The following is a 26,399-nucleotide window of genomic DNA, read 5'->3' as shown; positions in this document are numbered from 1 at the left end:
GGGGTGCAGTGTTTCTCTACACATCTTTTTATAAGTGTGTTTTTGAACTATATTTGGGAAAACAAAGCAGCGTTTGAATCACAACTAACTTGTCAACTTGATAAATCTGTACTGACAACATTTATACTGATTACGGCATTAAGTTGAAACAGTAAAATGTGCTGAAGTACCAGGATTTAGTTAATTTTCTCGTTCTTGGAAATAAAAGTTGTCAGTCTGGAGTTAATGAGACTTAATGTGTAAAACATTTTAATGTGAGGATTGTTAGAAATATGTGTGTGTCATAAACAGCTCAGTGTGTCTTTGAATCTCCAAATAAATATGAACTATTCTTCAGCTGAATTATGTACAGCAGACATATAATACTCACACATGTGAACTTTCATTTAGATTTGATTAAGTAGATTCATGTATAAAAAGGTCAAATCTATGATCTAAGCAAGTTACAATCACTCCAAAATAATTGAGAGGCTATTTAATACACGAGAATTTAAGATTACATTGTGCTTTGTTGTATTCTGTTAAAAAGTTGTTTGTGTTTTTATTTTAATGTACATCTCCATCATGTAGGTTTAAGCAGGAGTAAAATTGTTATGTGGTAAAACAAAAAGTTTAATTAGGACTTTCAATTAGTGCACTATGAATAATAGACATGAGTGGTTCATTACTTTTATGGTTAATTTCAGTGTGGTACGTTAAAGTGTGCATACTGATGATAGTTAATGAGCTGCACTGTTTTATCACACTAATGTCAGAGTAACAGTTAAACTTAATTTGATTCGAAAAAATATTTTATTTTTGATCTAATAGCCTTCCTTTCACATCTATTATTTATTTATTATTATCATTACTGTATTGCTTCCTTTTATTAGGGGGGAGTGTCTCTTGAGTCTTGACACGATGACACCACCCACATTATTTTACGGATTTACTCAGAGAAGGTGTCAGTGTGTTTAGTGATGAAAACACAGTAACAAGACAGCAGCTTTAAATTCAACCATAAAAAACACCATGATGTTCATCATCTGCTGCATATGTGTGAATGTTTTACTGGTTTCAGGTAATGTAATGAACTATTCTGAAATTCACTTTACAGTTTTTGCTTTTTTTTGTTTCAACAAATAGGACATTGTTGCTATTTAAGATTCATGATAAAGGCTCTGAGATAAAAAATAATATAATTTAAGTGATTATTAGCACATGTACAACTGAGGATTTGATGTTTCTCCACAGGTTCTTCACTCAGTGATCAAGTCCACCAGACTCCAGATGTCACATACAAAAGATTTAGAGAAACAGCCCAAATAAACTGTTTACACAGTATTGACAACTACAACCGAATCCTTTGGTACAAACAATTAAACAAACAGCTGCAGTTCCTGGGATATGTTAACTACGACAATGGAAAACCAGAGCCTGGTGTAAATGTGACAATGGAAGGAAGTGCCAGTAAAGATCAGAACTGTACATTAACGATTAAAGAAGTCGACCTGAACAGCAGTGCAGTTTACTTCTGTGCTGCTAGTTTCCACAGTGCTACATATCACTGCTCCTCACTACAAAAACCTCCCCAACTGTATCACAGATCCTCTGCACCTGTGTTCCTCCTATCATAAGGAGGCAGTGTATCTTTAATGAGACCTTTATACTGATGGTTATAATGTCAGGAGGAGGATTCATTATGACACCACCCACATACATGTTTATTTGTAGATGGGAGGTTTCCTCAAAGAGGAGGTTGGAAATAATCAGTAGAGCTGTTGATATACTGCTGATCATAGCAACAGTTCAGTTATTAAACAAAAGACAACATGATCATCTTATTTCTACAAATTACTTTTTACACTATTCTGGTTTCAGGTAATGTCATCACAGTTTTTAGACATTTTAATAAAAGCTTTCAACAGTATATTTTTATGGTTTGATTTATATAACAATACTGGATTTAATATTTATCCTTTTATTTATACTTATATGGTGTGTGTTATTTTGTTGATGTCTTTTCTACAGGTTCCTCTCACAGTGACAAAGTCAAGCAGACTCCAGCTCACATGTACAACAAACCAGAAGAACAAGTCAATATCAGCTGTTCACACAGTGATGATAGCTACAACCAGATCCTTTGGTACAAGCAAGTAAACAAACAGCTGCAGTTCCTGGGATATGTGTATTTCGGCAATGGATATCCAGAGCCTGGTGTAAATGTGACAATGAGAGGAGGTGCAGAGAAAGGCCAGACCTGCACATTAACAATTGAAGAAGTCGACCTGAGCAGCAGTGCAGTTTACTTCTGTGCTGCTAGTTTCCACAGTGCTACATATCACTGCTCCTCACTACAAAAACCTCCCTGTTAGTGGTTTTTCATCTCTGTATTACAGCTCTCAGCTCCTCTGCACCTGTATTAACTCACATCAGATATTATAATGGGAGGTTCTGTATGTGAAACCACTTCCTGTTATTAATAGTAGCTTCAATAATGCAGGTCTTATTTCAACAGCATCGCTATAGTGTTTCAAATTCTCACCACACACGTCAGATCATCCACTTGCTTGTATGTTTACATTCAAAGTGATGATGAAAATATCTCATGATTCAAAATATGAAAGATATTGTTACTATAAATGAGCTTTAAATAAAAACTGTCCCATCATATAAACTCATAAAGCATTACCAGAAGTTTTAAACTACCAATTCTATATTTTAGACATGTCCTCTTACTTTGTAATATTTAGAAAAATAATAATTGATTACTCATAATAATATTAATTTTAGAGAGTACAATACTTAGTTCATAAGAGCTATTATAGCAACAGTCATATCATTAAACCACAAACCACTTCATACAATCTAAATGGACTGGGTGTTTAAAAAAAAAAAGAAGCTTTTAACAATTATTAACATGTAGAGTTTTTAACTTTAATGTCAAGTTGCAAATTTCCACATTGTGGGACTAATAAAGGAATATCTTATCTTAAGTTTAAGCATTCATTGCAGTGACAACAAGGGACAAAATTAATAATCAATGCTCGATTTTAAACAAATTAACATCTTCTATTCCATTATTAGATAACAAGTTGCATTTGCTAATTAAACCTTTGACAAACAAAAGTTAGTATGCTTCCTTTAATAAGGTGATATTATAACCTGTAGAACGGAGCAGTAGTTGAAATGATGGTTTTAATGTTTTAAACAGGAGAATGTATGATAGCCCTGCCCACCTTTAAAAAGTTGTGTCTTCCTGATGACTCACAAATCATCAGCACACAAACACGCACTGATGAAAACACACTACACATCATAGACTGATCGTACATTTGGTCAGAACACAGGATGATCATTTTTTTGTGCCTAACCTTTAACGTTATTTTGGTTTCAGGTAAAAAAAAAAAAAGAAAAAAAGATGACTGTCTGTTTGCTGTTGCTATTTTAGTCGTATGAAATATGCAATATTTAGGATTATAGATACAAACCCTTTTCACAGCTTATCATCTTAAACACCTGGACAGTGCTCTCATTTTTTCATTTGTTAGCGCTTGTCTTCTCTTTATTGTTTTGTGTTACTGTTGATGCTTTTTCCACAGGTTCCTCACTCAGCTCTAAAGTTCACCAGACTCCTGCTGACATGTACAAGAAACCTGGAGAAGAAGCCAAAATCAGCTGTTCACACAGTATTCAGAGCTATGATCAAATCCTCTGGTACAAACAATTAGAGAACAGAAATCTACAGCTCCTGGGATACATGGACTCAGGACTCAGCAAGCTTGAAGATGGAGTGAATGTGAAGATAGAAGGGAGAGCAGACTCAGACCAAAACTGTACATTAACAGTTGAAGGACTGAGGCTGAACAGCAGTGCAGTTTACTTCTGTGCTGCTCGTTTACACAGTGCTACATATCACTGCTTCTCACTACAAAAACCTCCCCATCACAAAGTGTTTCATCTCTGTTTTACAGCTCACAGTCTCTTTGCACCTGTGTTCTTTCCTTTAATAAGCTGGCATTATATCTTTAGTCAGATCTGTATCCTGAGTAAGTGAGTTGTAGTGGTTGTTAATGTGATAGTTGTAATTTTTAGAAGAGGGTGGTGCACAATGACACCGCCCACCCAATGATTTCATGTTGGTTTGCTGATAGGAGGATTTACTCAAAAAGGAGGCTGAAAATAATCATCTGCTGATATGTTGAGGAAAACATAACGATTCATTGTTGCAAAATACTTTTTTTCTTCAATATATCCGCTCAGAAGAAACAAAATGATCATCTTATTTCTAATCATTACGTTTAACATTGTTCTGGTTTAAGGTAAGGTCATGAAGACAGTTTTTTTTAAAGAAATGTTTTCAAATAAATCTGTTGATGTATTTGTTTTGTGTGCAGCCAGTATTATACCTTACTGCCATTTCAGCTATTATAACATTTATTAGTATTTTAATTAAATTAACGACTGTTTGAGATCGTACTTTTGAACAGGTTCCTCTCTGAGTGACAAAGTCAGCCAGCGTCCAGCTCACATGTACAAAGTTTAAAGTTTAAATTAGAGAGGTGCACAATAGGAGGAGGAGCTATAGTACCAATTATACTCCTATTGAGACTTTGAATGACTGCACAGTAGTTGTGTGTAGTGCAGCTCATAGGATCACGTCACAATGCAGCGACACTCCCACCAGCAGCTCTTCATATCTCCAACTATATGAGACTCTGGCAGTTTGTGTCTAAGAAAACATGGAAATTATCATCATCAAACAAATCCTCTTCACATTTTCCATCTTTTTACTGTGGACTACAGGTAATTTACAATAAAAATAATTTATTTTTGCTTTTATAATAACAAACTACATTTCATTTTGATGTGATGTCAGAGTTGATCAGAAAAAGTTTCACCATGTTATCCTGTATTGTTAAACACACAGGTCTAATTGATGGAAATGATGTGACACAGACCTCCATACTGTGGGAAGAACAGGGCAAAGAGGCAACAATGAGCTGCAGCCACACCAAGGGTGCTGGCTATTACCAGATGTACTGGTACAGACAGCTGCCTGGAGAAACAATGAAACTAATTGTTTTTACAACAACAGGAAAACTCGACTTTGAACCAGACTTCATAAATGAGAACAGATTCTCAGCCACCAAGACTAAACCTGAGAGTGGGACATTCACAGTAAAGGAACTGGAATCACAAGATAACGGCTTGTATTTCTGTGCTGTCAGTGAGCACAGTGATACAGATGCACTTGACAGCTGAACAAAAACCTCGGTGCACTGTTGGAACAACTGCTGCCAACTCAGTTTATCTCCTGTACTGTACATCTCTCTCGTACTGTAGGGGGACCTCCAGCACCACAAACACTCCTTTTACACTTTCATGTCAAGTTTGATACAGCAGCTCACAGAAACATCACACACTGCAGAGACACTCCCACCTGCACCTCTTTATATCTGTCATTACATTGACAGTTACAGTATAAATAAGACTTGTATCACGTCACAATGCAGTGACACTCCCACCTGCAGCTCTTCATATCTCTAACTATATGGGACTCTGGCAGTTTGTGTTTAAGAAAACATGGAGATTATCATCATCAAACAAATCCTCTTCACATTTTCCATCTTTTTACTGTGGACTACAGGTAATTTACAATAAAAATAATTTATTTTTGCTTTTATAATAACAAACTACATTTAATTTTGATGTGATGTCAGAGTTCACAGAGTTCAACAAGAAAAAGTTCACCATGTTATCTTTTATTGTTAAACACACAGGTCTAATTGATGGAAATGATGTAACCCAGACCTCCATACTGTGGGAAGAACAGGGCAAAGAGGCAACAATGAGCTGCAGCCACACCAAGGGTGCTGGCTATTTCTACATGTACTGGTACAGACAGCTGCCTGGAGAAACAATGAAACTAATTGTTTTTACAACAACAGGAAAAATCGACTTTGAACCAGAATTCATAAATGAGAGATTCTCAGCCACCAAGACTAAACCTGAGAGTGGGACATTCACAGTGAAGGAACTGGAATCACAAGATAACGGCTTGTATTTCTGTGCTGTCAGTGAGCACAGTGATACAGATGCACTTGACAGCTGAACAAAAACCTTGGTGCACTGTTGGAACAACTGCTGCCAACTCAGTTTATCTCCTGTACTGTACATCTCTCTCGTACTGTAGGGGGACCTCCAGCACCACAAACACTCCCTGTTACACTTTCATGTCAAGTTTGATACAGCAGCTCACAGAAACATCACACACTGCAGAGACACTCCCACCTGCACCTCTTTATATCTGTCATTACATTGACAGTTACAGTATAAATAAGACTTTTATTACATGTGGACTACAGGTAATTTACAATAAAATCGATTTATTTTTGCTTTTATAATAACTAACTACATTTCATTCAGAGTGCAACAAGAAAGAGTTAACCATGTTATCCTTTATTGTTAAACACACAGGTCTAATTGATGGAAATGATGTGACCCAGACCTCCATACTGTGGGAAGAACAGGGCAAAGAGGCAACAATGAGCTGCAGCCACACCAAGGGTGATACCTATAGATACATGTACTGGTACAGGCAGCTGCCTGGAGAAACAATAAAACTAATTGTTTTTACTACAACACAAAAACACGACTTTGGAGAATTCAGTGAAGAAAAATTCTCAGCCACTAAGCCTGACGCTGAGAGTGGGACATTCACAGTGAATGAACTGGAATCACAAGATAACGGCTTGTATTTCTGTGCTGTGAGTCAACACAGTGATACAGATGCACTTGACAGCTGAACAAAAACCTCGGTGCACTGTTGGAACAACTGCTCCCAACTCAGTTTGTTTCCTGTATTGTTCATCTTAGTTGTTTTATTATTTCATTTTCTTCTTATCTTTATTTTGCTTTTAATACCCCACCTCACATTTCTGGTTTTACTCATTTTATGTTATAGTGACTTTATTTTATTATATTGTATTAATATTTAATTATCTTTTATTTTATTTGGTTATTCTGAATCTTTACAGTTTTATTCTACCTCTGGTGTTTCCTCATTGCAGATTCATGAGAGTTATGATAGCGTTTCCTCAGTCCCTGTTTTCATTGAGTCATTATTTATATTTCATTTTGTTTTGTTTGTTACTATGTAAAGCACCTTGTGTTACATACTATGTATGCTATACAAATAAAGTCTGATTGATTGATCTCTAGTACTGTAGGGGGACCTCGAGCACCACAAAGATCATCATGCAGACAGCCAAATGCTGGTAGATTTGTTTCAGTCATTAGCTAAAAAAACAATGGTATTATATTGAGTGGCTCATAACATTTGAACTCGCTACTCTCACTAGTCATTTAACCAATAGACAAAAAGATTAATTTAAAACCCTGTCTCTGTAGTTACATTGATGATTACAATATATACAAGATTTTAATCTTCAGAATATAGACATTATCAAACATAGTCTCCTCAACTTCTTACTGCGTTACACATGTAAAACTAACTTTTACATTTAGATAGAATCATTAAATTTGGACGACCAAAATCTGAAACACTGATATAGTACGAGCATTTCATCATGATATGACATTATTCAACTAAAATTGCCACACGCACGCACGCACACACACACACACACACACACACACACACAGAGGGTATAGCCATCAGTCAGATGTTCTGGTGGAGACAGCTGCAAGGAGAAGCAATAAAAGAAGTTGTGTACATTGATCAGAAAAGAAGATCGTGACTTCAAAGATTTTTTTTTCACTGTTGGCAAAACTTCTACTGTAGAGGGACCTCGAGTACAATCACTGAACATCTCATAACACAGAGACACTCCCACCTGTAACACTTCACATCTCTGCTGTAATGTCACACATCTATTCACACAGACTGACGGTGACTCTGATCTCTGACTTCATTTTCATCACATCACAATAATGATCACAGCTGGTCTGATCAAACTCTCTGCAGCTCTGCTCTGTATTGTAGGTATGGTTCATCATCATACTGACCACTGAAAGGAGAAGCTGTCACTTTGCCTTTAAACACATAATGATGATTTTATGTTCTGACTTTTTTTTTTACCTCCACAGGTCTAATTAATGGGGATGATGTCACACAGACTCCACTGCCGTGGGGTGACGAGGGTCAGTCTGCCACACTGAACTGCAGACACGAAAAGGGCAGTTTATATTACCAGATGTACTGGTACAGACAGCTGCCTGGAGAAACAATGAAACAAGTTGTTTTTACATCAATCACAACACAAAATCATGACTTTGAACCAGACTTCAGAGATGACAGATTCTCAGCCACCAAGGCTAAACCTGAGAGTGGGACGTTCACGTTAAAGAAACTGAGGCCAGAAGATAACGGCTTGTATTTCTGTGCTGTCAGTGAGCACAGTGACACAGATGCACTTGACAGCTGAACAAAAACCTCAGCACACTGTTACCAACTGTGTTTACCTGCTGTACTGTAGGGGGGAACCTCAAGAACAATGTACAATGACTCACAATACAGACACACTCCCACCTATAACTTACAACACAAACATGAACTCTGTTGTAACGTCACACAGCTGACTGTCTCTGATTTTGATCACATCACAATAATGATCACAGCTGGTCTGATCAAACTCTCTGCAGCTCTGCTCTGTATTGTAGGTACGGTTCATCATCATGCTGACCACTGAAAGGAGAAGCTGTCACTTTACCTTTAAACACATAATGATGGTTTAATGTTCTGATTGTATACAGATGGCTCGCTGCTGCTTCTGTAACATGATTTTTTTTTTAAATACTTTGACAGGTTTGATTAATTGAAGTGATGACATTAAGCTTCCTACGAAAACGCATGTCTGCAATTTCAAAACATTTGATATTAATAGTAGTAGTTCATTCCTTATTTTAAAAGCACGAGAGCTCTCAGAGTCTCGTTCACATCATACAAATCTGTGTCTCCTCCCCTCTAAGTTTGTCCTGTAACATGTGTTCAGTCTGTCAGTCAGTGTGGAGACAAAGAGGAGGACATCATGATCACAAACATCAACAGCGTCACTCTGCTGCTTCTCTCGCTCTCTTGTAGGTTGGAATACAAAATCTTTGTTCAAAGATAAAATATTTCAGAACCATTTCAGTTCTCTTAATGTTTTTTTTTCTTTCTTAAATGTAGGTTGTTGAGCGCTCAAGTTCTTCAACTTCCATCATCAATATTAGAAAGTCCTCACAATTCAGCAACAATCACCTGCAACCATTCAATCAGTTCATATTATGTAATTTTGTGGTATCAGCAGTCCACGAGCGACTCTGGACTTAAACTCATTAGATACATTTCATATACTAATCCAACTGTTGAGGATCCATTCAAACAACACTTCAATGTGACTGGAGATGGTTCAACAAAGTCTCAACTTCATGTAGTAAAACTCAGAGAGTCAGAGGACAGCAGCATGTATTACTGTGCAGCTAGTAGGCACAGTAACACAGTTACACTGAGGAAAAGCACACCTGCATCTGACTGCAGCCTGTCACAGGAAATCACTGATATCAGCATTAAAACCGCCTCTTCCTGCATGAACCAACACAACAGTGTACTGTATAAATCCTCCTCCTCCTTTATATCCACACAGCTCTGTTCAGTTTGCAGTCCACACTTTTCTTTTGTGTTCATCTGCGTTCGGATCATGATCAGACTCCTCGTACATTTAGTAGCTCTGCCGTTCTGTTTAACAGGTAGTATTACATTCACTTATGAGATATGCTCTGAACTTTTTCTCTCCACTAATCATCATCTTTTTCCCCACAGAACTCTCAAAAAACAGCGTTCATCAGGCTCCTGCTGCCATGATCAAAGATCTTGGTGAAACAATCATGATAAACTGCAACCATTCAAACACTAATTTTAATATGATCCAGTGGTACAAACAGACTGCAGGGAAAAGTGAGATGGATCTTGTTGGTTATGCACGATTAACTTCTCTAGTTGTTGAAGATAAATTCAACAAGACTCATGAAGTGAGCGGTGATGGTAGAAGTCTGTCATCTTTTCATATTCCAAAGCTGAGTGGATCGGAGGACAGAGCAGTGTATTTCTGTGCTGCCAGTGAAGCACAGTGATACAAAAACCCTCAGACCTCAACAAAAACCTTCTCTGATACACAGTCACAATCATTCAGCTGCTGATAACACAGAGCAGAGACACACTGAATGTTGAGCTGAGATGCTGGATTTGATGTTATTACAGTTACATCCATGGGGGTGCAGTGTTTCTCTACACATCTTTTTATAGGTGTATTTTTGAACTATATTTGGGAAAACAAAGCAGATTAAATCACAACTAACTTGTCAACTTGATAAATCTGTACTGACAACATTTATGCTGATTATGGCATTAAGTTGAAACAGTAACATGTGCTGAAGTACCAGGATTTAGTTAATTTTCTCGTTCTTGGAAATAAAAGTTGTCAGTCTGGAGTTAATGAGACTTAATGTGTAAAACATTTTAATGTGAGGATTGTTAGAAATATGTGTGTGTCATAAACAGCTCAGTGTGTCTTTGAATCTCCAAATAAATATGAACTATTCTTCAGCTGAATTATGTACAGCAGACATATAATACTCACACATGTGAACTTTCATTTAGCTTTGATTAAGTAGATTCATGTATAAAAAGGTCAAATCTATGATCTAAGCAAGTTACAATCACTCCCAGATAATTGACAGGTTATTTAATACACGAGAATTTAAGATTAAATTGTGCTTTGTTTTATTCTGTTAAAAAGTTGTTTGTTTTTTTATTTTAATGTCCATCTCCATCATGTAGGTTTAAGCAGGAGTAAAATTGTTGTGTCGTAAAAAAACAAGAAGTTTAATTAGGACTTTCAATTAGTGCACTATGAATAATAGACATGAGTGGTTCATTACTTTTATGGTTAATTTCAGTGTGGTACGTTAAAGTGTGCGTACTGATGATAGTTAATAAGCTGCACTGTTTTATCACACTAATGTCAACCTAACAGTTAAACATAATTTGATTCGAAAAATTATTTTATTTTTGATCTAATAGCCTTCCTTTCACATCTATTATTTATTTATTATTATCATTATTGTATTGCTTCCTTTTATGAGGGGGGAGTGTCTCTTGAGTCTTGACACGATGACACCACCCACATTATTTTACGGATTTACTCAGAGAAGGTGTCAGTGTGTTTAGTGATGAAAACACAGTAACAAGACAGCAGCTTTAAATTCAACCATAAAAAACACCATGATGTTCATCATCTGCTGCATATGTGTGAATGTTTTACTGGTTTCAGGTAATGTAATGAACTATTCTGAAATTCACTTTACAGTTTTTGCTTCTTTTTGTGTGTGAACAAATGGGACGTTGTTGCTATTTAAGGTTCCTACTATATGCTCTGAGATATAAATTGATATACTTTAAGTAATAATTAGCACATGTATAGCTGAGGATTTGATGTTTCTCCACAGGTTCTTCACTCAGTGATCAAGTCCACCAGACTCCAGCTGTCACATACAAAAGATTTGGAGAAACAGCTCAAATAAACTGTTCACACAGTATTGACACCTACAACCGAATCCTTTGGTACAAACAATTAAACAAACAGCTGCAGTTCCTGGGATATGTTAACTACGACAATGGAAAACCAGAGCCTGGTGTAAATGTGACAATGGAAGGGGATGCCAGAAAAGACCAGAACTGTACATTAACGATTAAAGAAGTCGACCTGAACAGCAGTGCAGTTTACTTCTGTGCTGCTAGTTTCCACAGTGCTACATATCACTGCTCCTCACTACAAAAAACCCCAACTGTATCACAGATCTTCTGCACCTGTGTTCCTCTTATCATAAAGAGGCAGTGTATCTTTAATGAGACCTTTATACTGATGGTTATAATGTCAGGAGGAGGATTCATTATGACACCACCCACATACATGTTTATTTGTAGATGGGAGGTTTCATCAAAGAGGAGGTTGGAAATAATCAGTAGAGCTGTTGATACACTGCTGATCATAGCAACAGTTCAGTTATTAAACAAAAGACAACATGATCATCTTATTTCTACAAATTACTTTTTACACTATTCTGGTTTCAGGTAATGTCATCACATTTTTAGACGTTATAATAAAAGCTTTCAACAGCATATTTTTTTATGGTTTGATTCATATAACATTACTGGATTTAGTATTTATCCTTTTATTTATACTTATATGGTGTGTGTTATTTTGTTGATGTGTTTTCTACAGGTTCCTCTCACAGTGACAAAGTCAAGCAGACTCCAGCTCACATGTACAACAAACCAGAAGAACAAGTCAATATCAGCTGTTCACACAGTGATGATAGCTACAACCAGATCCTTTGGTACAAGCAAGTAAACAAACAGCTGCAGTTCCTGGGATATGTGTATTTCGGCAATGGATATCCAGAGCCTGGTGTAAATGTGACAATGGGAGGAGGTGCAGATAAAGGCCAGACCTGCACATTAACAATTAAAATATTCAACCTGAGCAGCAGTGCAGTTTACTTCTGTGCTGCTAGTTTCCACAGTGCTACATATCACTGCTCCTCACTACAAAAACCTCCCTGTTAGTGGTTTTTCATCTCTGTATTACAGCTCTCAGCTCCTCTGCACCTGTATTAACTCACATCAGATATTATAATGGGAGGTTCTGTATGTGAAACCACTTCCTCTTATTAATAGTAGCTTCAATAATGCAGGTCTTATTTCAACAGCATCGCTATAGTGTTTCAAATTCTCACCACACACGTCAGATCATCCACTTGCTTGTATGTTTACATTCAAAGTGATGATGAAAATATCTCATGATTCAAAATATGAAAGATATTGTTACTATAAATGAGCTTTAAATAAAAACTGTCCCATCATATAAACTCATAAAGCATTACCAGAAGTTTTAAACTACCAATTCTATATTTTAGACATGTCCTCTTACTTTGTAATATTTAGAAAAATAATAATTGATTACTCATAATAATATTCATTTTATAGAGTACAATACTTAGTTCATAAGAGCTATTATAGCAACAGTCATATCATTAAACCACAAACCACTTCATACAATCTAAATGGACTGGGTGTTTAAAAAAAAAAAAAAAGCTTTTAACAATTATTAACATGTAGAGTTTTTAACTTTAATGTCAAGTTGCAAATTTCCGCATTGTGGGACTAATAAAGTAATATATTATCTTAAGTTTAAGCATTCATTGCAGTGACAACAAGGGACAAAATTAATAATCAATGCTCGATTTTAAACAAATTAACATCTTCTATTCCATTATTAGATAAAAAAGTTGCATTTGCTAATTAAACCTTTGACAAACAAAAGTTAGTATGCTTCCTTTAATAAGGTGATATTATAACCTGTAGAACGGAGCAGTAGTTGAAATGATGGTTTTAATGTTTTAAACAGGAGAATGTATGATAGCCCTGCCCACCTTTAAAAAGTTGTGTCTTCCTGATGACTCAGAAATCATCAGCACACAAACACGCACTGATGAAAACACACTACACATCATAGACTGATCGTACATTTGGTCAGAACACAGGATGATCATTTTTTTGTGCCTAACCTTTAACGTTATTTTGGTTTCAGGTAAAAAAAAAAAAAAAAAAAAAGATGACTGACTGTTTGCTGTTGCTATTTTAGTCGTATGAAATATGCAATATTTAGGATTATAGATACAAACCCTTTTCACAGCTTATCATCTTAAACACCTGGACAGTGCTCTCATTTTTTCATTTGTTAGCGCTTGTCTTCTCTTTATTGTTTTGTTTTACTGTTGATGCTTTTTCCACAGGTTCCTCACTCAGCTCTAAAGTTCACCAGACTCCTGCTGACATGTACAAGAAACCTGGAGAAGAAGCCAAAATCAGCTGTTCACACAGTATTCAGAGCTATGATCAAATCCTCTGGTACAAACAATTAGAGAACAGAAATCTACAGCTCCTGGGATACATGGACTCAGGACTCAGCAAGCTTGAAGATGGAGTGAATGTGAAGATAGAAGGGGGAGCAGACTCAGACCAAAACTGTACATTAACAGTTGAAGGACTGAGGCTGAACAGCAGTGCAGTTTACTTCTGTGCTGCTCGTTTACACAGTGCTACATATCACTGCTCCTCACTACAAAAACCTCCCCATCACAAAGTGTTTCATCTCTGTTTTACAGCTCACAGTCTCTTTGCACCTGTGTTCTTTCCTTTAATAAGCTGGCATTATATCTTTAGTCAGATCTATATCCTGAGTCAGTGAGGTGTCGTGGTTGTTAATGTGATAGTTGTCATATTTAGAAGAGGGTGGTGCACAATGACACCGCCCACCCAATGATTTCATGTTGGTTTGCTGATAGGAGGATTTACTCAAAAAGGAGACTGAAAATAATCATCTGCTGATATGTTGAGGAAAACATAACGATTCATTGTTGCAAAATACTTTTTTTCTTCAATATATCCGCTCAGAAGAAACAAAATGATCATCTTATTTCTAATCATTACGTTTAACATTGTTCTGGTTTAAGGTAAGGTCATGAAGACAGTTTTTTTAAAAGAAATGTTTTCAAATAAATCTGTTGATGTATTTGTTTTGTGTGCAGTCAGTATTATACCTTGCTGCCATTTCAGCTATTATAACATTTATTAGTATTTTAATTAAATTAACGACTGTTTGTGATCGTACTTTTGAACAGGTTCCTCTCTGAGTGACAAAGTCAGCCAGCCTCCAGCTCACATGTACAAAGTTTAACGTTTAAATTAGAGAGGTGCACAATAGGAGGAGGAGCTATAGTACCAATTATACTCCTATTGAGACTTTGAATGACTGCACAGTAGTTGTGTGTAGTGCAGCTCATAGGATCACGTCACAATGCAGCGACACTCCCACCAGCAGCTCTTCATATCTCTAACTATATGAGACTCTGGCAGTTTGTGTCTCAGAAAACATGGAGATTATCATCATCAAACAAATCCTCTTCACATTTTCCATCTTTTTACTGTGGACTACAGGTAATTTACAATAAAAATAATTTATTTTTGCTTTTATAATAACAAACTACATTTAATTTTGATGTGATGTCAGAGTTGATCAGAGTAACAAGAAAAAGTTCACCATGTTATCTTTTATTGTTCAACACACAGATCTAATTGATGGAAATGATGTGACCCAGACCTCCATACTGTGGGAAGAACAGGGCAAAGAGGCAACAATGAGCTGCAGCCACACCAAGGGTGGTAGCTATAGATACATGTACTGGTACAGACAACTGCCTGGAGAAACAATGAAACAAATCTTGTACACTCTTCCAAACACCAATCCTGACTTTGAAGCAGGCTTCAGTGAAGAAAAATTCTCAGCCACTAAAACTAAACCTGAGAGTGGGACATTCACAGTGAAGGAACTGGAATCACGAGATAACGGCTTGTATTTCTGTGCTGTGAGTCAACACAGTGATACAGATGCACTTGACAGCTGAACAAAAACCTCGGTGCACTGTTGGAACAACTGCTGCCAACTCAGTTTATCTCCTGTAATGTTCATCTTAGTTGTTTTATTATTTTTATTTTCTTCTTATCTTTATTTTGCTTTTAATACCCCACCTTACATTTCTGGTTTTACTCATTTTATGTTATAGTGAATTTATTTTATTATATTTTATTAAACTTTTATTATCTTTTATTTTATTTGGTTATTCTGAATCTTTACAGTCTCTGGTGTTTCCTCATTGCAGATTCATGAGAGTTATTTATATTTCATTTTGTTTTGTTTGTTACTATGTAAAGCACCTTGTGTTACATACTATGTATGCTATACAAATTAAGTCTGATTGATTGATCTCTAGTACTGTAGGGGAACCTCGAGCACCACAAAGATCATCATGCAGACAGCCAAATACTGGTAGATTTGTTTCATTCATTAGCTAAAAAACCCAACGGTATTATATTGAGTGGCTCATAACATTTGAACACTCACTAGTCATTTAACCAGTGGACAAAAAGATTAATTTAAAACCCTGTCTCTGTAGTTACATAAATAATTACAGTATATACAAGATTTTAATCTTCAGAATATAGACATTATCAAACATAGTCTCCTCAACTTCTTACTGCGTTAACATGTAAAACTAACTTTTTACATTTAGATAGAATCATTAAATTTGGACGACCAAAATCCGAAACACTGACATAGTACGAGCATTTCATCATGATATGACATTATTCAACTAAAATTGCCACACGCACGCCAAACGCACACACACACACACACACACACACACACACACACACACACACACACACACACACACACACACACACACACACACACACACACACACACACTGACACACACACATAGGGTATAGCCATCAGTCAGATGTTCTGGTACAGACAGCTGAAAGGAGAAGCAATAAAATAAGTCGTGTATACATTGATCAGAAAAGAAGAACATGACTTCAAAGATTTTTTTTTCACTGTTGGCAAAACTTTTACTGTAGAGGGACCTCGAGTACAATCACTGAACATCTCATAACACAGAGACACTCCCACCTGTAACACTTCACATCTCTGCTGTAACGTCACACTTCTCATCACATAGACTGACGGTGACTCTGATCTCTGACTTCATTTTCATCACATCACAATAATGATCACAGCTGGTCTGATCAAACTCTCTGTAGCTCTGCTCTGTATTATAGGTACGGTTCATCATCATGCTGACCACTGAAAGGAGAAGCTGTCACTTTGCCTTTAAACACATAATGATGATTTTATGATCTGACTTTTTTTTTTACCTCCACAGGTCTAATTAATGGGGATGATGTCACACAGACTCCACTGCCGTGGGGTGACGAGGGTCAGTCTGCCACACTGAACTGCAGACACGAAAAGGGCAGTTTATATTACCAGATGTACTGGTACAGACAGCTGCCTGGAGAAACAATGAAACAAGTTGTTTTTACATCAATCACAACACAAAATCATGACTTTGAACCAGACTTCAGAGATGACAGATTCTCAGCCACCAAGGCTAAACCTGAGAGTGGGACGTTCACGTTAAAGAAACTGAGGCCAGAAGATAACGGCTTGTATTTCTGTGCTGTCAGTGAGCACAGTGACACAGATGCACTTGACAGCTGAACAAAAACCTCAGCACACTGTTACCAACTGTGTTTACCTGCTGTACTGTAGGGGGGAACCTCAAGAACAATGTACAATGACTCACAATACAGACACACTCCCACCTATAACTTACAACACAAACATGAACTCTGTTGTAACGTCACACAGCTGACTGTCTCTGATTTTGATCACATCACAATAATGATCACAGCTGGTCTGATCAAACTCTCTGCAGCTCTGCTCTGTATTGTAGGTACGGTTCATCATCATGCTGACCACTGAAAGGAGAAGCTGTCACTTTACCTTTAAACACATAATGATGGTTTAATGTTCTGATTGTATACAGATGGCTCGCTGCTGCTTCTGTAACATGATTTTTTTTTTTAAATACTTTGACAGGTTTGATTAATTGAAGTGATGACATTAAGCTTCCTACGAAAACGCATGTCTGCAATTTCAAAACATTTGATATTAATAGTAGTAGTTCATTCCTTATTTTAAAAGCACGAGAGCTCTCAGAGTCTCGTTCACATCATACAAATCTGTGTCTCCTCCCCTCTAAGTTTGTCCTGTAACATGTGTTCAGTCTGTCAGTCAGAGTGGAGACAAAGAGGAGGACATCATGATCACAAACATCAACAGCGTCACTCTGCTGCTTCTCTCGCTCTCTTGTAGGTTGGAATACAAAATGTTTGTTCAAAGATAAAATATTTCAGAACCATTTCTGTTCTCTTAATGTTTTTTTTCTTTCTTAAATGTAGGTTGTTCGCTGAGCGCTCAAGTTCTTCAACTTCCATCATCAATATTAGAAAGTCCTCACAATTCAGCAACAATCACCTGCAACCATTCAATCAGTTCATATTATGTAATTTTGTGGTATCAGCAGTCCACGAGCGACTCTGGACTTAAACTCATTGGATACATTTCATATACTAATCCAACTGTTGAGGATCCATTCAAACAACACTTCAATGTGACTGGAGATGGTTCAACAAAGTCTCAACTTCATGTAGTAAAACTCAGAGAGTCAGAGGACAGCAGCATGTATTACTGTGCAGCTAGTAGGCACAGTGACACAGTTACACTGAGGAAAAGCACACCTGCATCTGACTGCAGCCTGTCACAGGAAATCACTGATATCAGCATTAAAACCGCCTCTTCAAGTATGAACCAACACAACAGTGTACTGTATAAATCCTCCTCCTCCTTTATATCCACACAGCTCTGTTCAGTTTGCAGTCCACACTTTTCTTTTGTGTTCATCTGCGTTCGGATCATGATCAGACTCCTCGTACATTTAGTAGCTCTGCCGTTCTGTTTAACAGGTAGTATTACATTCACTTATGAGATATGCTCTGAACTTTTTCTCTCCACTAATCATCATCTTTTTCCCCACAGAACTCTCAAAAAACAGCGTTCATCAGGCTCCTGCTGCCATGATCAAAGATCTTGGTGAAACAATCATGATAAACTGCAACCATTCAAACACTAATTTTGATATGATCCAGTGGTACAAACAATCTGCAGGGAAAAGTGAGATGGATCTTGTTGGTTATGCACGATTCACTTCTCTAGTTGTTGAAGATAAATTCAACAAGACTCATAAAGTGAACGGTGATGGTAGAAGTCTGTCATCTCTTCATATTCCAAAGCTGAGTGGATCGGAGGACAGAGCAGTGTATTTCTGTGCTGCCAGTGAAGCACAGCGATACAAAAACCCTCAGACCTCAACAAAAACCTTCTCTGATACACAGTCACAATCATTCAGCTGCTGATAACACAGAGCAGAGACACACTGAATGTTGAGCTGAGATGCTGGATTTGATGTTATTACAGTTACATCCAGGGGGGTGCAGTGTTTCTCCACACAGCTTTTTATAGGTGTGTTTTTGAACTATATTTGGGAAAACAAAGCAGATTAAATCACAACTAACTTGTCAACTTGATAAATCTGTACTGACAACATTTATGCTGATTATGGCATTAAGTTGAAACAGTAACATGTGCTGAAGTACCAGGATTTAGTTCATTTTCTCGTTCTTGGAAATAAAAGTTGTCAGTCTGGAGTTAATGAGACTTAATGTGTAAAACATTTTAATGTGAGGATTGTTAGAAATGTGTGTGTGTCATAAACAGCTCAGTGTGTCTTTGGATCTCCAAATAAATATGAACTATTCTTCAGCTGAATTATGTACAGCAGACATATAATACTCACACATGTGAACTTTCATTTAGCTTTGATTAAGTAGATTCATGTATAAAAAGGTCAAATCTATGATCTAAGTTACAATCACTCCCAGATAATTGACAGGTTATTTAATACACGAGAAGTTAAGATTAAATTGTGCTTTGTTTTATTCTGTTAAAAAGTTGTTTGTTTTTTTATTTTAATGTCCATCTCCATCATGTAGGTTTAAGCAGGAGTAAAATTGTTGTGTCGTAAAACAAAAAGTTTAATTAGGACTTTCAATTAGTGCACTATGAATGAGTGGTTCATTACTTTTATGGTTAATTTCAGTGTGGTATGTTAAAGTGTGCGTACTGATGATAGTTAATAAGCTGCACTGTTTTATCACACTAATGTCAACCTAACAGTTAAACTTAATTTGATTCGACAAAATTTTATTTTTGATCTAATAGCCTTCCTTACACATCTATTATTTATTTATTATTATCATTACTGTATTGCTTCCTTTTATGAGGGGGGAGTGTCTCTTGAGTCTTGACACGATGACACCACCCACATTATTTTACGGATTTACTCAGAGAAGGTGTCAGTGTGTTTAGTGATGAAAACACAGTAACAAGACAGCAGCTTTAAATTCAACCATAAAAAACACCATGATGTTCATCATCTGCTGCATATGTGTGAATGTTTTACTGGTTTCAGGTAATGTAATGAACTATTCTGAAATTCACTTTACAGTTTTTGCTTTTTTTGTGTGTGAACAAATGGGAAGTTGTTGCTATTTAAGGTTCCTACTATATGCTCTGAGATATAAATTGATATACTTTAAGTAATAATTAGCACATGTATAACTGAGGATTTGATGTGTCTTCACAGGTTCTTCACTCAGTGATCAAGTCCACCAGACTCCAACTGTCACATACAAAAGATTTGGAGAAACAGCTCAAATAAACTGTTCACACAGTATTGACAACTACAACCGAATCCTTTGGTACAAACAATTAAACAAACAGCTGCAGTTCCTGGGATATGTTAACTACGACAATGGAAAACCAGAGCCTGGTGTAAATGTGACAATGGAAGGAAGTGCCAGTAAAGATCAGAACTGTACATTAACGATTAAAGAAGTCGACCTGAACAGCAGTGCAGTTTACTTCTGTGCTGCTAGTTTCCACAGTGCTACATATCACTGCTCCTCACTACAAAAAACCCCAACTGTATCACAGATCTTCTGCACCTGTGTTCCTCTTATCATAAAGAGGCAGTGTATCTTTAATGAGACCTTTATACTGATGGTTATAATGTCAGGAGGAGGATTCATTATGACACCACCCACATACATGTTTATTTGTAGATGGGAGGTTTCATCAAAGAGGAGGTTGGAAATAATCAGTAGAGCTGTTGATACACTGCTGATCATAGCAACAGTTCAGTTATTAAACAAAAGACAACATGATCATCTTATTTCTACAAATTACTTTTTACACTATTCTGGTTTCAGGTAATGTCATCACAGTTTTTAGACGTTATAATAAAAGCTTTCAACAGCATATTTTTTTATGGTTTGATTCATATAACATTACTGGATTTAGTATTTATCCTTTTATTTATACTTATATGGTGTGTGTTATTTTGTTGATGTGTTTTCTACAGGTTCCTCTCACAGTGACAAAGTCAAGCAGACTCCAGCTATCATGTACAACAAACCAGGAGAACAAGTCAATATCAGCTGTTCACACAGTGATGATAGCTACAACCAGATCCTTTGGTACAAGCAAGTAAACAAACAGCTGCAGTTCCTGGGATATGTGTATGTCGGCAAAGGAAATCCAGAGCCTGGTGTAAATGTGACAATGGGAGGAGGTGCAGATAAAGGCCAGACCTGCACATTAACAATTGAAGGATTTAATCTGAGCAGCAGTGCAGTTTACTTCTGTGCTGCTAGTTTCCACAGTGCTACATATCACTGCTCCTCACTACAAAAACCTCCCTGTTAGTGGTTTTTCATCTCTGTATTACAGCTCTCAGCTCCTCTGCACCTGTATTAACTCACATCAGATATTATAATGGGAGGTTCTGTATGTGAAACCACTTCCTGTTATAAATAGTAGCTTCAAAAATGTAGGTCTCATTTCAACAGCATCGCTATAATGTTTGAAATTCTCACCACACACGTCAGATCATCCACCTGCTTGTATGTTTACATTCAAAGTGATGATGAAAATACCTCATGATTCAAAATATGAAAGTTATTGTTACTATAAATAAGCTTTAAATGCAAACTGTCCCATCATATAAACTCATAAAGCATTACCAAAAGTTTCTAAACAACCAAGTCTACATTTTAGACATGTCCTCTTACTTTGTAATATTTAGAAAAATAATAATTGATTACTCATAATAATATTCATTTTAGAGAGTACAATACTTAGTTCATAAGAGCTATTATAGCAACAGTCATATCATTAAACCACAAACCACTTTATACAATCTAAATGGACTGGGTGTTTAAAAAAAAAAGAAGCTTTTAACAATTATTAACATGTAGAGTTTTTAACTTTAATGTCAAGTTGCAAATTTCCACATTGTGGGACTAATAAAGGAATATCTTATCTTAAGTTTAAGCATTCATTGCAGTGACAACAAGAGACAAAATTAATAATCAATGCTTGATTTTAAACAAATTAACATCTTCTATTCCATTATTAGATAAAAAGTTGCATTTGCTAATTAAACCTTTGACAAACAAAAGTTAGTATGCTTCCTTTAATAAGGTGATATTATAACCTGTAGAACGGAGCAGTAGTTGAAATGATGGTTTTAATGTTTTAAACAGGAGAATGTATGATAGCCCTGCCCACCTTTAAAAAGTTGTCTTCCTGATGACTCAGAAATCATCAGCACACAAACATGCACTGATGAAAACACACTACACATCATAGACTGATCGTACATTTGGTCAGAACACAGGATGATCATTTTTTTGTGCCTAACCTTTAACGTTATTTTGGTTTCAGGTAAAAAAAAAAGAAAAAGAAAAAAAGATGACTGTCTGTTTGCTGTTGCTATTTTAGTCGTATGAAATATGCAATATTTAGGATTATAGATACCAATTCTTTTCAGAGCTTATCATCTTAAACACCTGGACAGTGCTCTCATTTTTTCATTTGTTAGCGCTTGTCTTCTCTTTATTGTTTTGTGTTACTGTTGATGCTTTTTCCACAGGTTCCTCACTCAGCTCTAAAGTTCACCAGACTCCTTCTGACATGTACAAGAAACCTGGAGAAGAAGCCAAAATCAGCTGTTCACACAGAATTCGGAGCTATGATCAAATCCTCTGGTACAAACAATTAGAGAACAGAAATCTACAGCTCCTGGGATACATGTACTCATTACTCAGCAAGCTTGAAGATGGAGTGAATGTGAAGATAGAAGGGGGAGCAGACTCAGACCAAAACTGTACATTAATAGTTGAAGGACTGAGGCTGAACAGCAGTGCAGTTTACTTCTGTGCTGCTCGTTTACACAGTGCTACATATCACTGCTCCTCACTACAAAAACCTCCCCATCACAAAGTGTTTCATCTCTGTTTTACAGCTCACAGCCTCTTTGCACCTGTGTTCTTTCCTTTAATAAGCTGGCATTATATCTTTAGTCAGATCTGTATCCTGAGTAAGTGAGTTGTAGTGGTTGTTAATGTGATAGTTGTAATTTTTAGAAGAGGGTGGTGCACAATGACACCGCCCACCCAATGATTTCATGTTGGTTTGCTGATAGGAGGATTTACTCAAAAAGGAGACTGAAAATAATCATCTGCTGATATGTTGAGGAAAACATAACGATTCATTGTTACAGCCAAATTTGATCTTTTTTTTCTTCAATATATCTGCTCAGAAGAAACAAAATGATCATCTTATCTCTAATCATTACTTTTAACATTGTTCTGATTTCAGGTAAGGTCATGAAGACAGTTTTAAGATACTTGAAGAAATGTTTTCAACTAAATCTCTTGATATATTTTTTCTTTTGTGTGCAGCCAATAATATACCTTGCTGCCATTTCAGCTGCTATTACATTTATTTAGATTTTAATTATATTAACGATTGTTTATGTTGATATTTTTAACAGGTTCCTCTCCCAGTGACAAAGTCCGCCAGACTCCAGCTCACATGTACAACATACAAGGAGAAACTGCCAAAATCAACTGTTCACACAGTATTGACAGCTACAACCGGATCCTTTGGTATAAACAGTCAAACAGACAATTACAATTACTGGGAAACATTGTATCAACCATTGGAAACACAGAGAAGGGAGTTGATGTGAAGATCACGGGAAGTGCAGATAACGATGAGATGTGCATTTAACACTTGAAGGACTGCGTCTGAGCAGCAGTGCAGTTTACTTCTGTGCTGCTAGTTTCCACAGTGCTACATGTCAGTGCACCTCAGTACAAAAACCTCATCATAGTTTTAGTCTCTGAATTACAGCTCAGAGCCTCTTTGCACCTGGAATAAACCATTCTAACCAATGATGGTGTTTCTTGTGATTAAGCTCAGTGATTTTAATGGGAGGTCCTTTCTCTGGAGAGACGCCTTTAATTTCCCACCTCCCATTTTAATAAACATATATATTATACTTATTTACAAATAAATATTTTCCCTAAAGGAACAAAAATGTTGTTGTTTTTTATTTTGTGACCCAAAATACTCAAATAAGATGGAGTTATGTGTCTGAATCAGCAGAGATGAACTGCAGCCACAATAAAGATGCTGGTCAAAACCAGATGTACTGGTACAGGCAGCGTCCAGGGGAGAGCATGACCCTCATTGTCTACACAGTTTTTGGTGTGCAGCCAGACTACGGGGGGGCTCAAAACAAATATTCAGCCATCAAAGATAACACACAGAGTGGAGCTCTCACTGTGAAAGACTTGAAGCTGGAGGACAGTGTTGTGTATTTTTGTGCTGTCAGTAAACACAGGGATGTGAGAAGTATGAGCAGCTGGACAAAAACTGCTTGGTGATTTTTTTAATATCTTGACTTTTATATGTTTTCCCTGTAGGTGGAGCTGGAGCTTCAGAAATACTCCACACATGTTACACTATGAAACTGATGAAGCTGGTTTAGAGAGGAAGGTGTTAACGCTCTTTAGAACTGTTGTATAACTAAAGAGCTCAGAGTCACTCAGTGATCTCTGTTCACTCAGAAAGGAAGTCAACATGCTCAGATTATTCTTTTTTTCTTGGCTCATTGGTCATTTTTGCTTTTCGGGAATACCACTTCACCTACAGTTTCTACATTATTCACTCTTTTTCTTTCTCTAGGTGTTTGTCAGACTGTTGAAGTCTACCAGAGTCCTTCAGCTCTGCTCAGAAGACCTGGAGACAAAGTCCAGCTGGTCTGCAGCCATGAAAAAACAACATTTTAATATCACAGGAGACATGAGTGGAGACACAGCAAAGAATGGCTCTCTGTCCATAACCAATCTAAAGACTCTTGAACACACTGCAGTGTACTACTGTGCAGCTAGCTATGCACACTGACTACAGATCCTCTCTCCTTCATTCAAAAACTATGAACCAACTTTAATCAACCGTTATAGTTTTGAATTAGAACTTGAACAGAACCCTCCCAGACAGCTGCTTTTTCTCTCAGGCGTTCATCTTTGCCAACCAATGTACAGTGACGGTGTTTCATCACTTCCTTTTCCTTCTCAAACGTCCGTCAGCCCCAATAAGTCATCAGTTGGATTTATGTTACAAATTGTGACAGTTTTATCTGATGTCAGATCCCAGCAGCTTATATCCATAATACTTAAAAATGTGTTTTGTCGAGGGTGTCAAAATGATCTGCTTCCTGGTTTTCTGTTGCCTGGCAGGTAATAACTTGAAGCATTGTTTTCTTTGGATATGCATTAGTGTCATTTACCATAATTCTCTGGTTGTTTTCTGTCCAGGTGGTTGTCTGGGTCTTGAGGTCCGTCAGTTTCCCTCTGATGTCATCACAAAACCTGGTGAAGTGCCGATTTCCTGCACACATAATAAAACAGACTACAGAGTGATGCTCTGGTACCAGCGCTCACATGGAGACACAGCTATGAAACTCATTGGATATTTGAACTACGCAGACGTCAAAATGGAAGAGAATTATACTAGAGAAGAGTTCAATATCAGTGGAGATTTGAGTGGAACTGCAGCAAAGAAAGGCTCCCTTGTAATAAAAATAACTCAACAGAAGCACAGTGCAGTGTACTATTGTGCAGCTAGACAAGCACTGTGACAAATCTTCCCTCTGAACTTTACAAAAACTCCACACAGTATTTTATCATCTGTGGTTTGTAGTAAGAAATGGAATAAACTGCTCCCACACACCTGCTTTGTGGTTGTATTTTATTTTGATGAAATCATATCATCTTTACAGCAGCTAATGCAACTGTGTTTCTATTTTTTTATTGGTTTCTTCTAATTTTACCAGACAAGTCATCACAGAACAGTTTCTAATACACTCAAAAGCAGTATTTTTTTCATCCTCTCACCCAAAATCTTAAATACTTTTAACCACTGTTTGATAGAGCCCGGTGCTGCAGACCAGAACCACATGATTCAACAGGTTACATCATCATTATATAACGTTAAAGGCTCCTATAGTCCAGATTTTGTGGTAATTACCGTGAACTTGGTGAGACTCAACGCTTCCACCACAAATATACAGATTTATAACTAAAGTAACCAGTTCATCATCACCACATTTCAGCAGTACAATCAATCTACTGCATCCCACCATTTATCAGAAAGAAAGACAAAAAAACATTAAAAAAAACATATAGACTGACTGAAAGACAGTTTCTTTCAGTTTTCTTTGTCAGTGTGTGATTTCTCTAAATCACTTCCTGTCCTTCCTTCTGAACCACTAAGATCCACTACAACAGAGACTCCAGTCTGTTCATCACATTCAACACGATGCCGTCTCATCTCATTATTTCCATCATCACTTTGTTCTGGATTAAAGGTAAAGCTCATTCATACGGACACTTTTTCATCTCATTTGTAAATT

General features: G+C 36.8%; 1 gene segment (V, D, J or C); it reads left to right on the top strand.

Moving 5' to 3' along the window:
• Window positions 1-12,066: 12,066 nt before the first annotated feature.
• The window catches only part of LOC134000689 (T cell receptor beta constant 2-like), a 38,130-nt gene continuing 23,797 nt past the window's right edge, over window positions 12,067-26,399 (top strand). The window contains 3 exon segments of the C gene segment in view: window positions 12,067-12,115; window positions 12,267-12,566; window positions 20,400-20,413. Of these exon segments, the coding sequence occupies window positions 12,067-12,115; window positions 12,267-12,566; window positions 20,400-20,413 (363 nt within the window).

The sequence above is a fragment of the Scomber scombrus genome, chromosome 19, assembly GCF_963691925.1.
Source record: "Scomber scombrus chromosome 19, fScoSco1.1, whole genome shotgun sequence".
NCBI classification, from domain to species: domain Eukaryota; kingdom Metazoa; phylum Chordata; class Actinopteri; order Scombriformes; family Scombridae; genus Scomber; species Scomber scombrus.
Note: the sequence above shows the minus strand (reverse complement) of the source record. Positions and strands in the feature narration are given on the sequence as shown.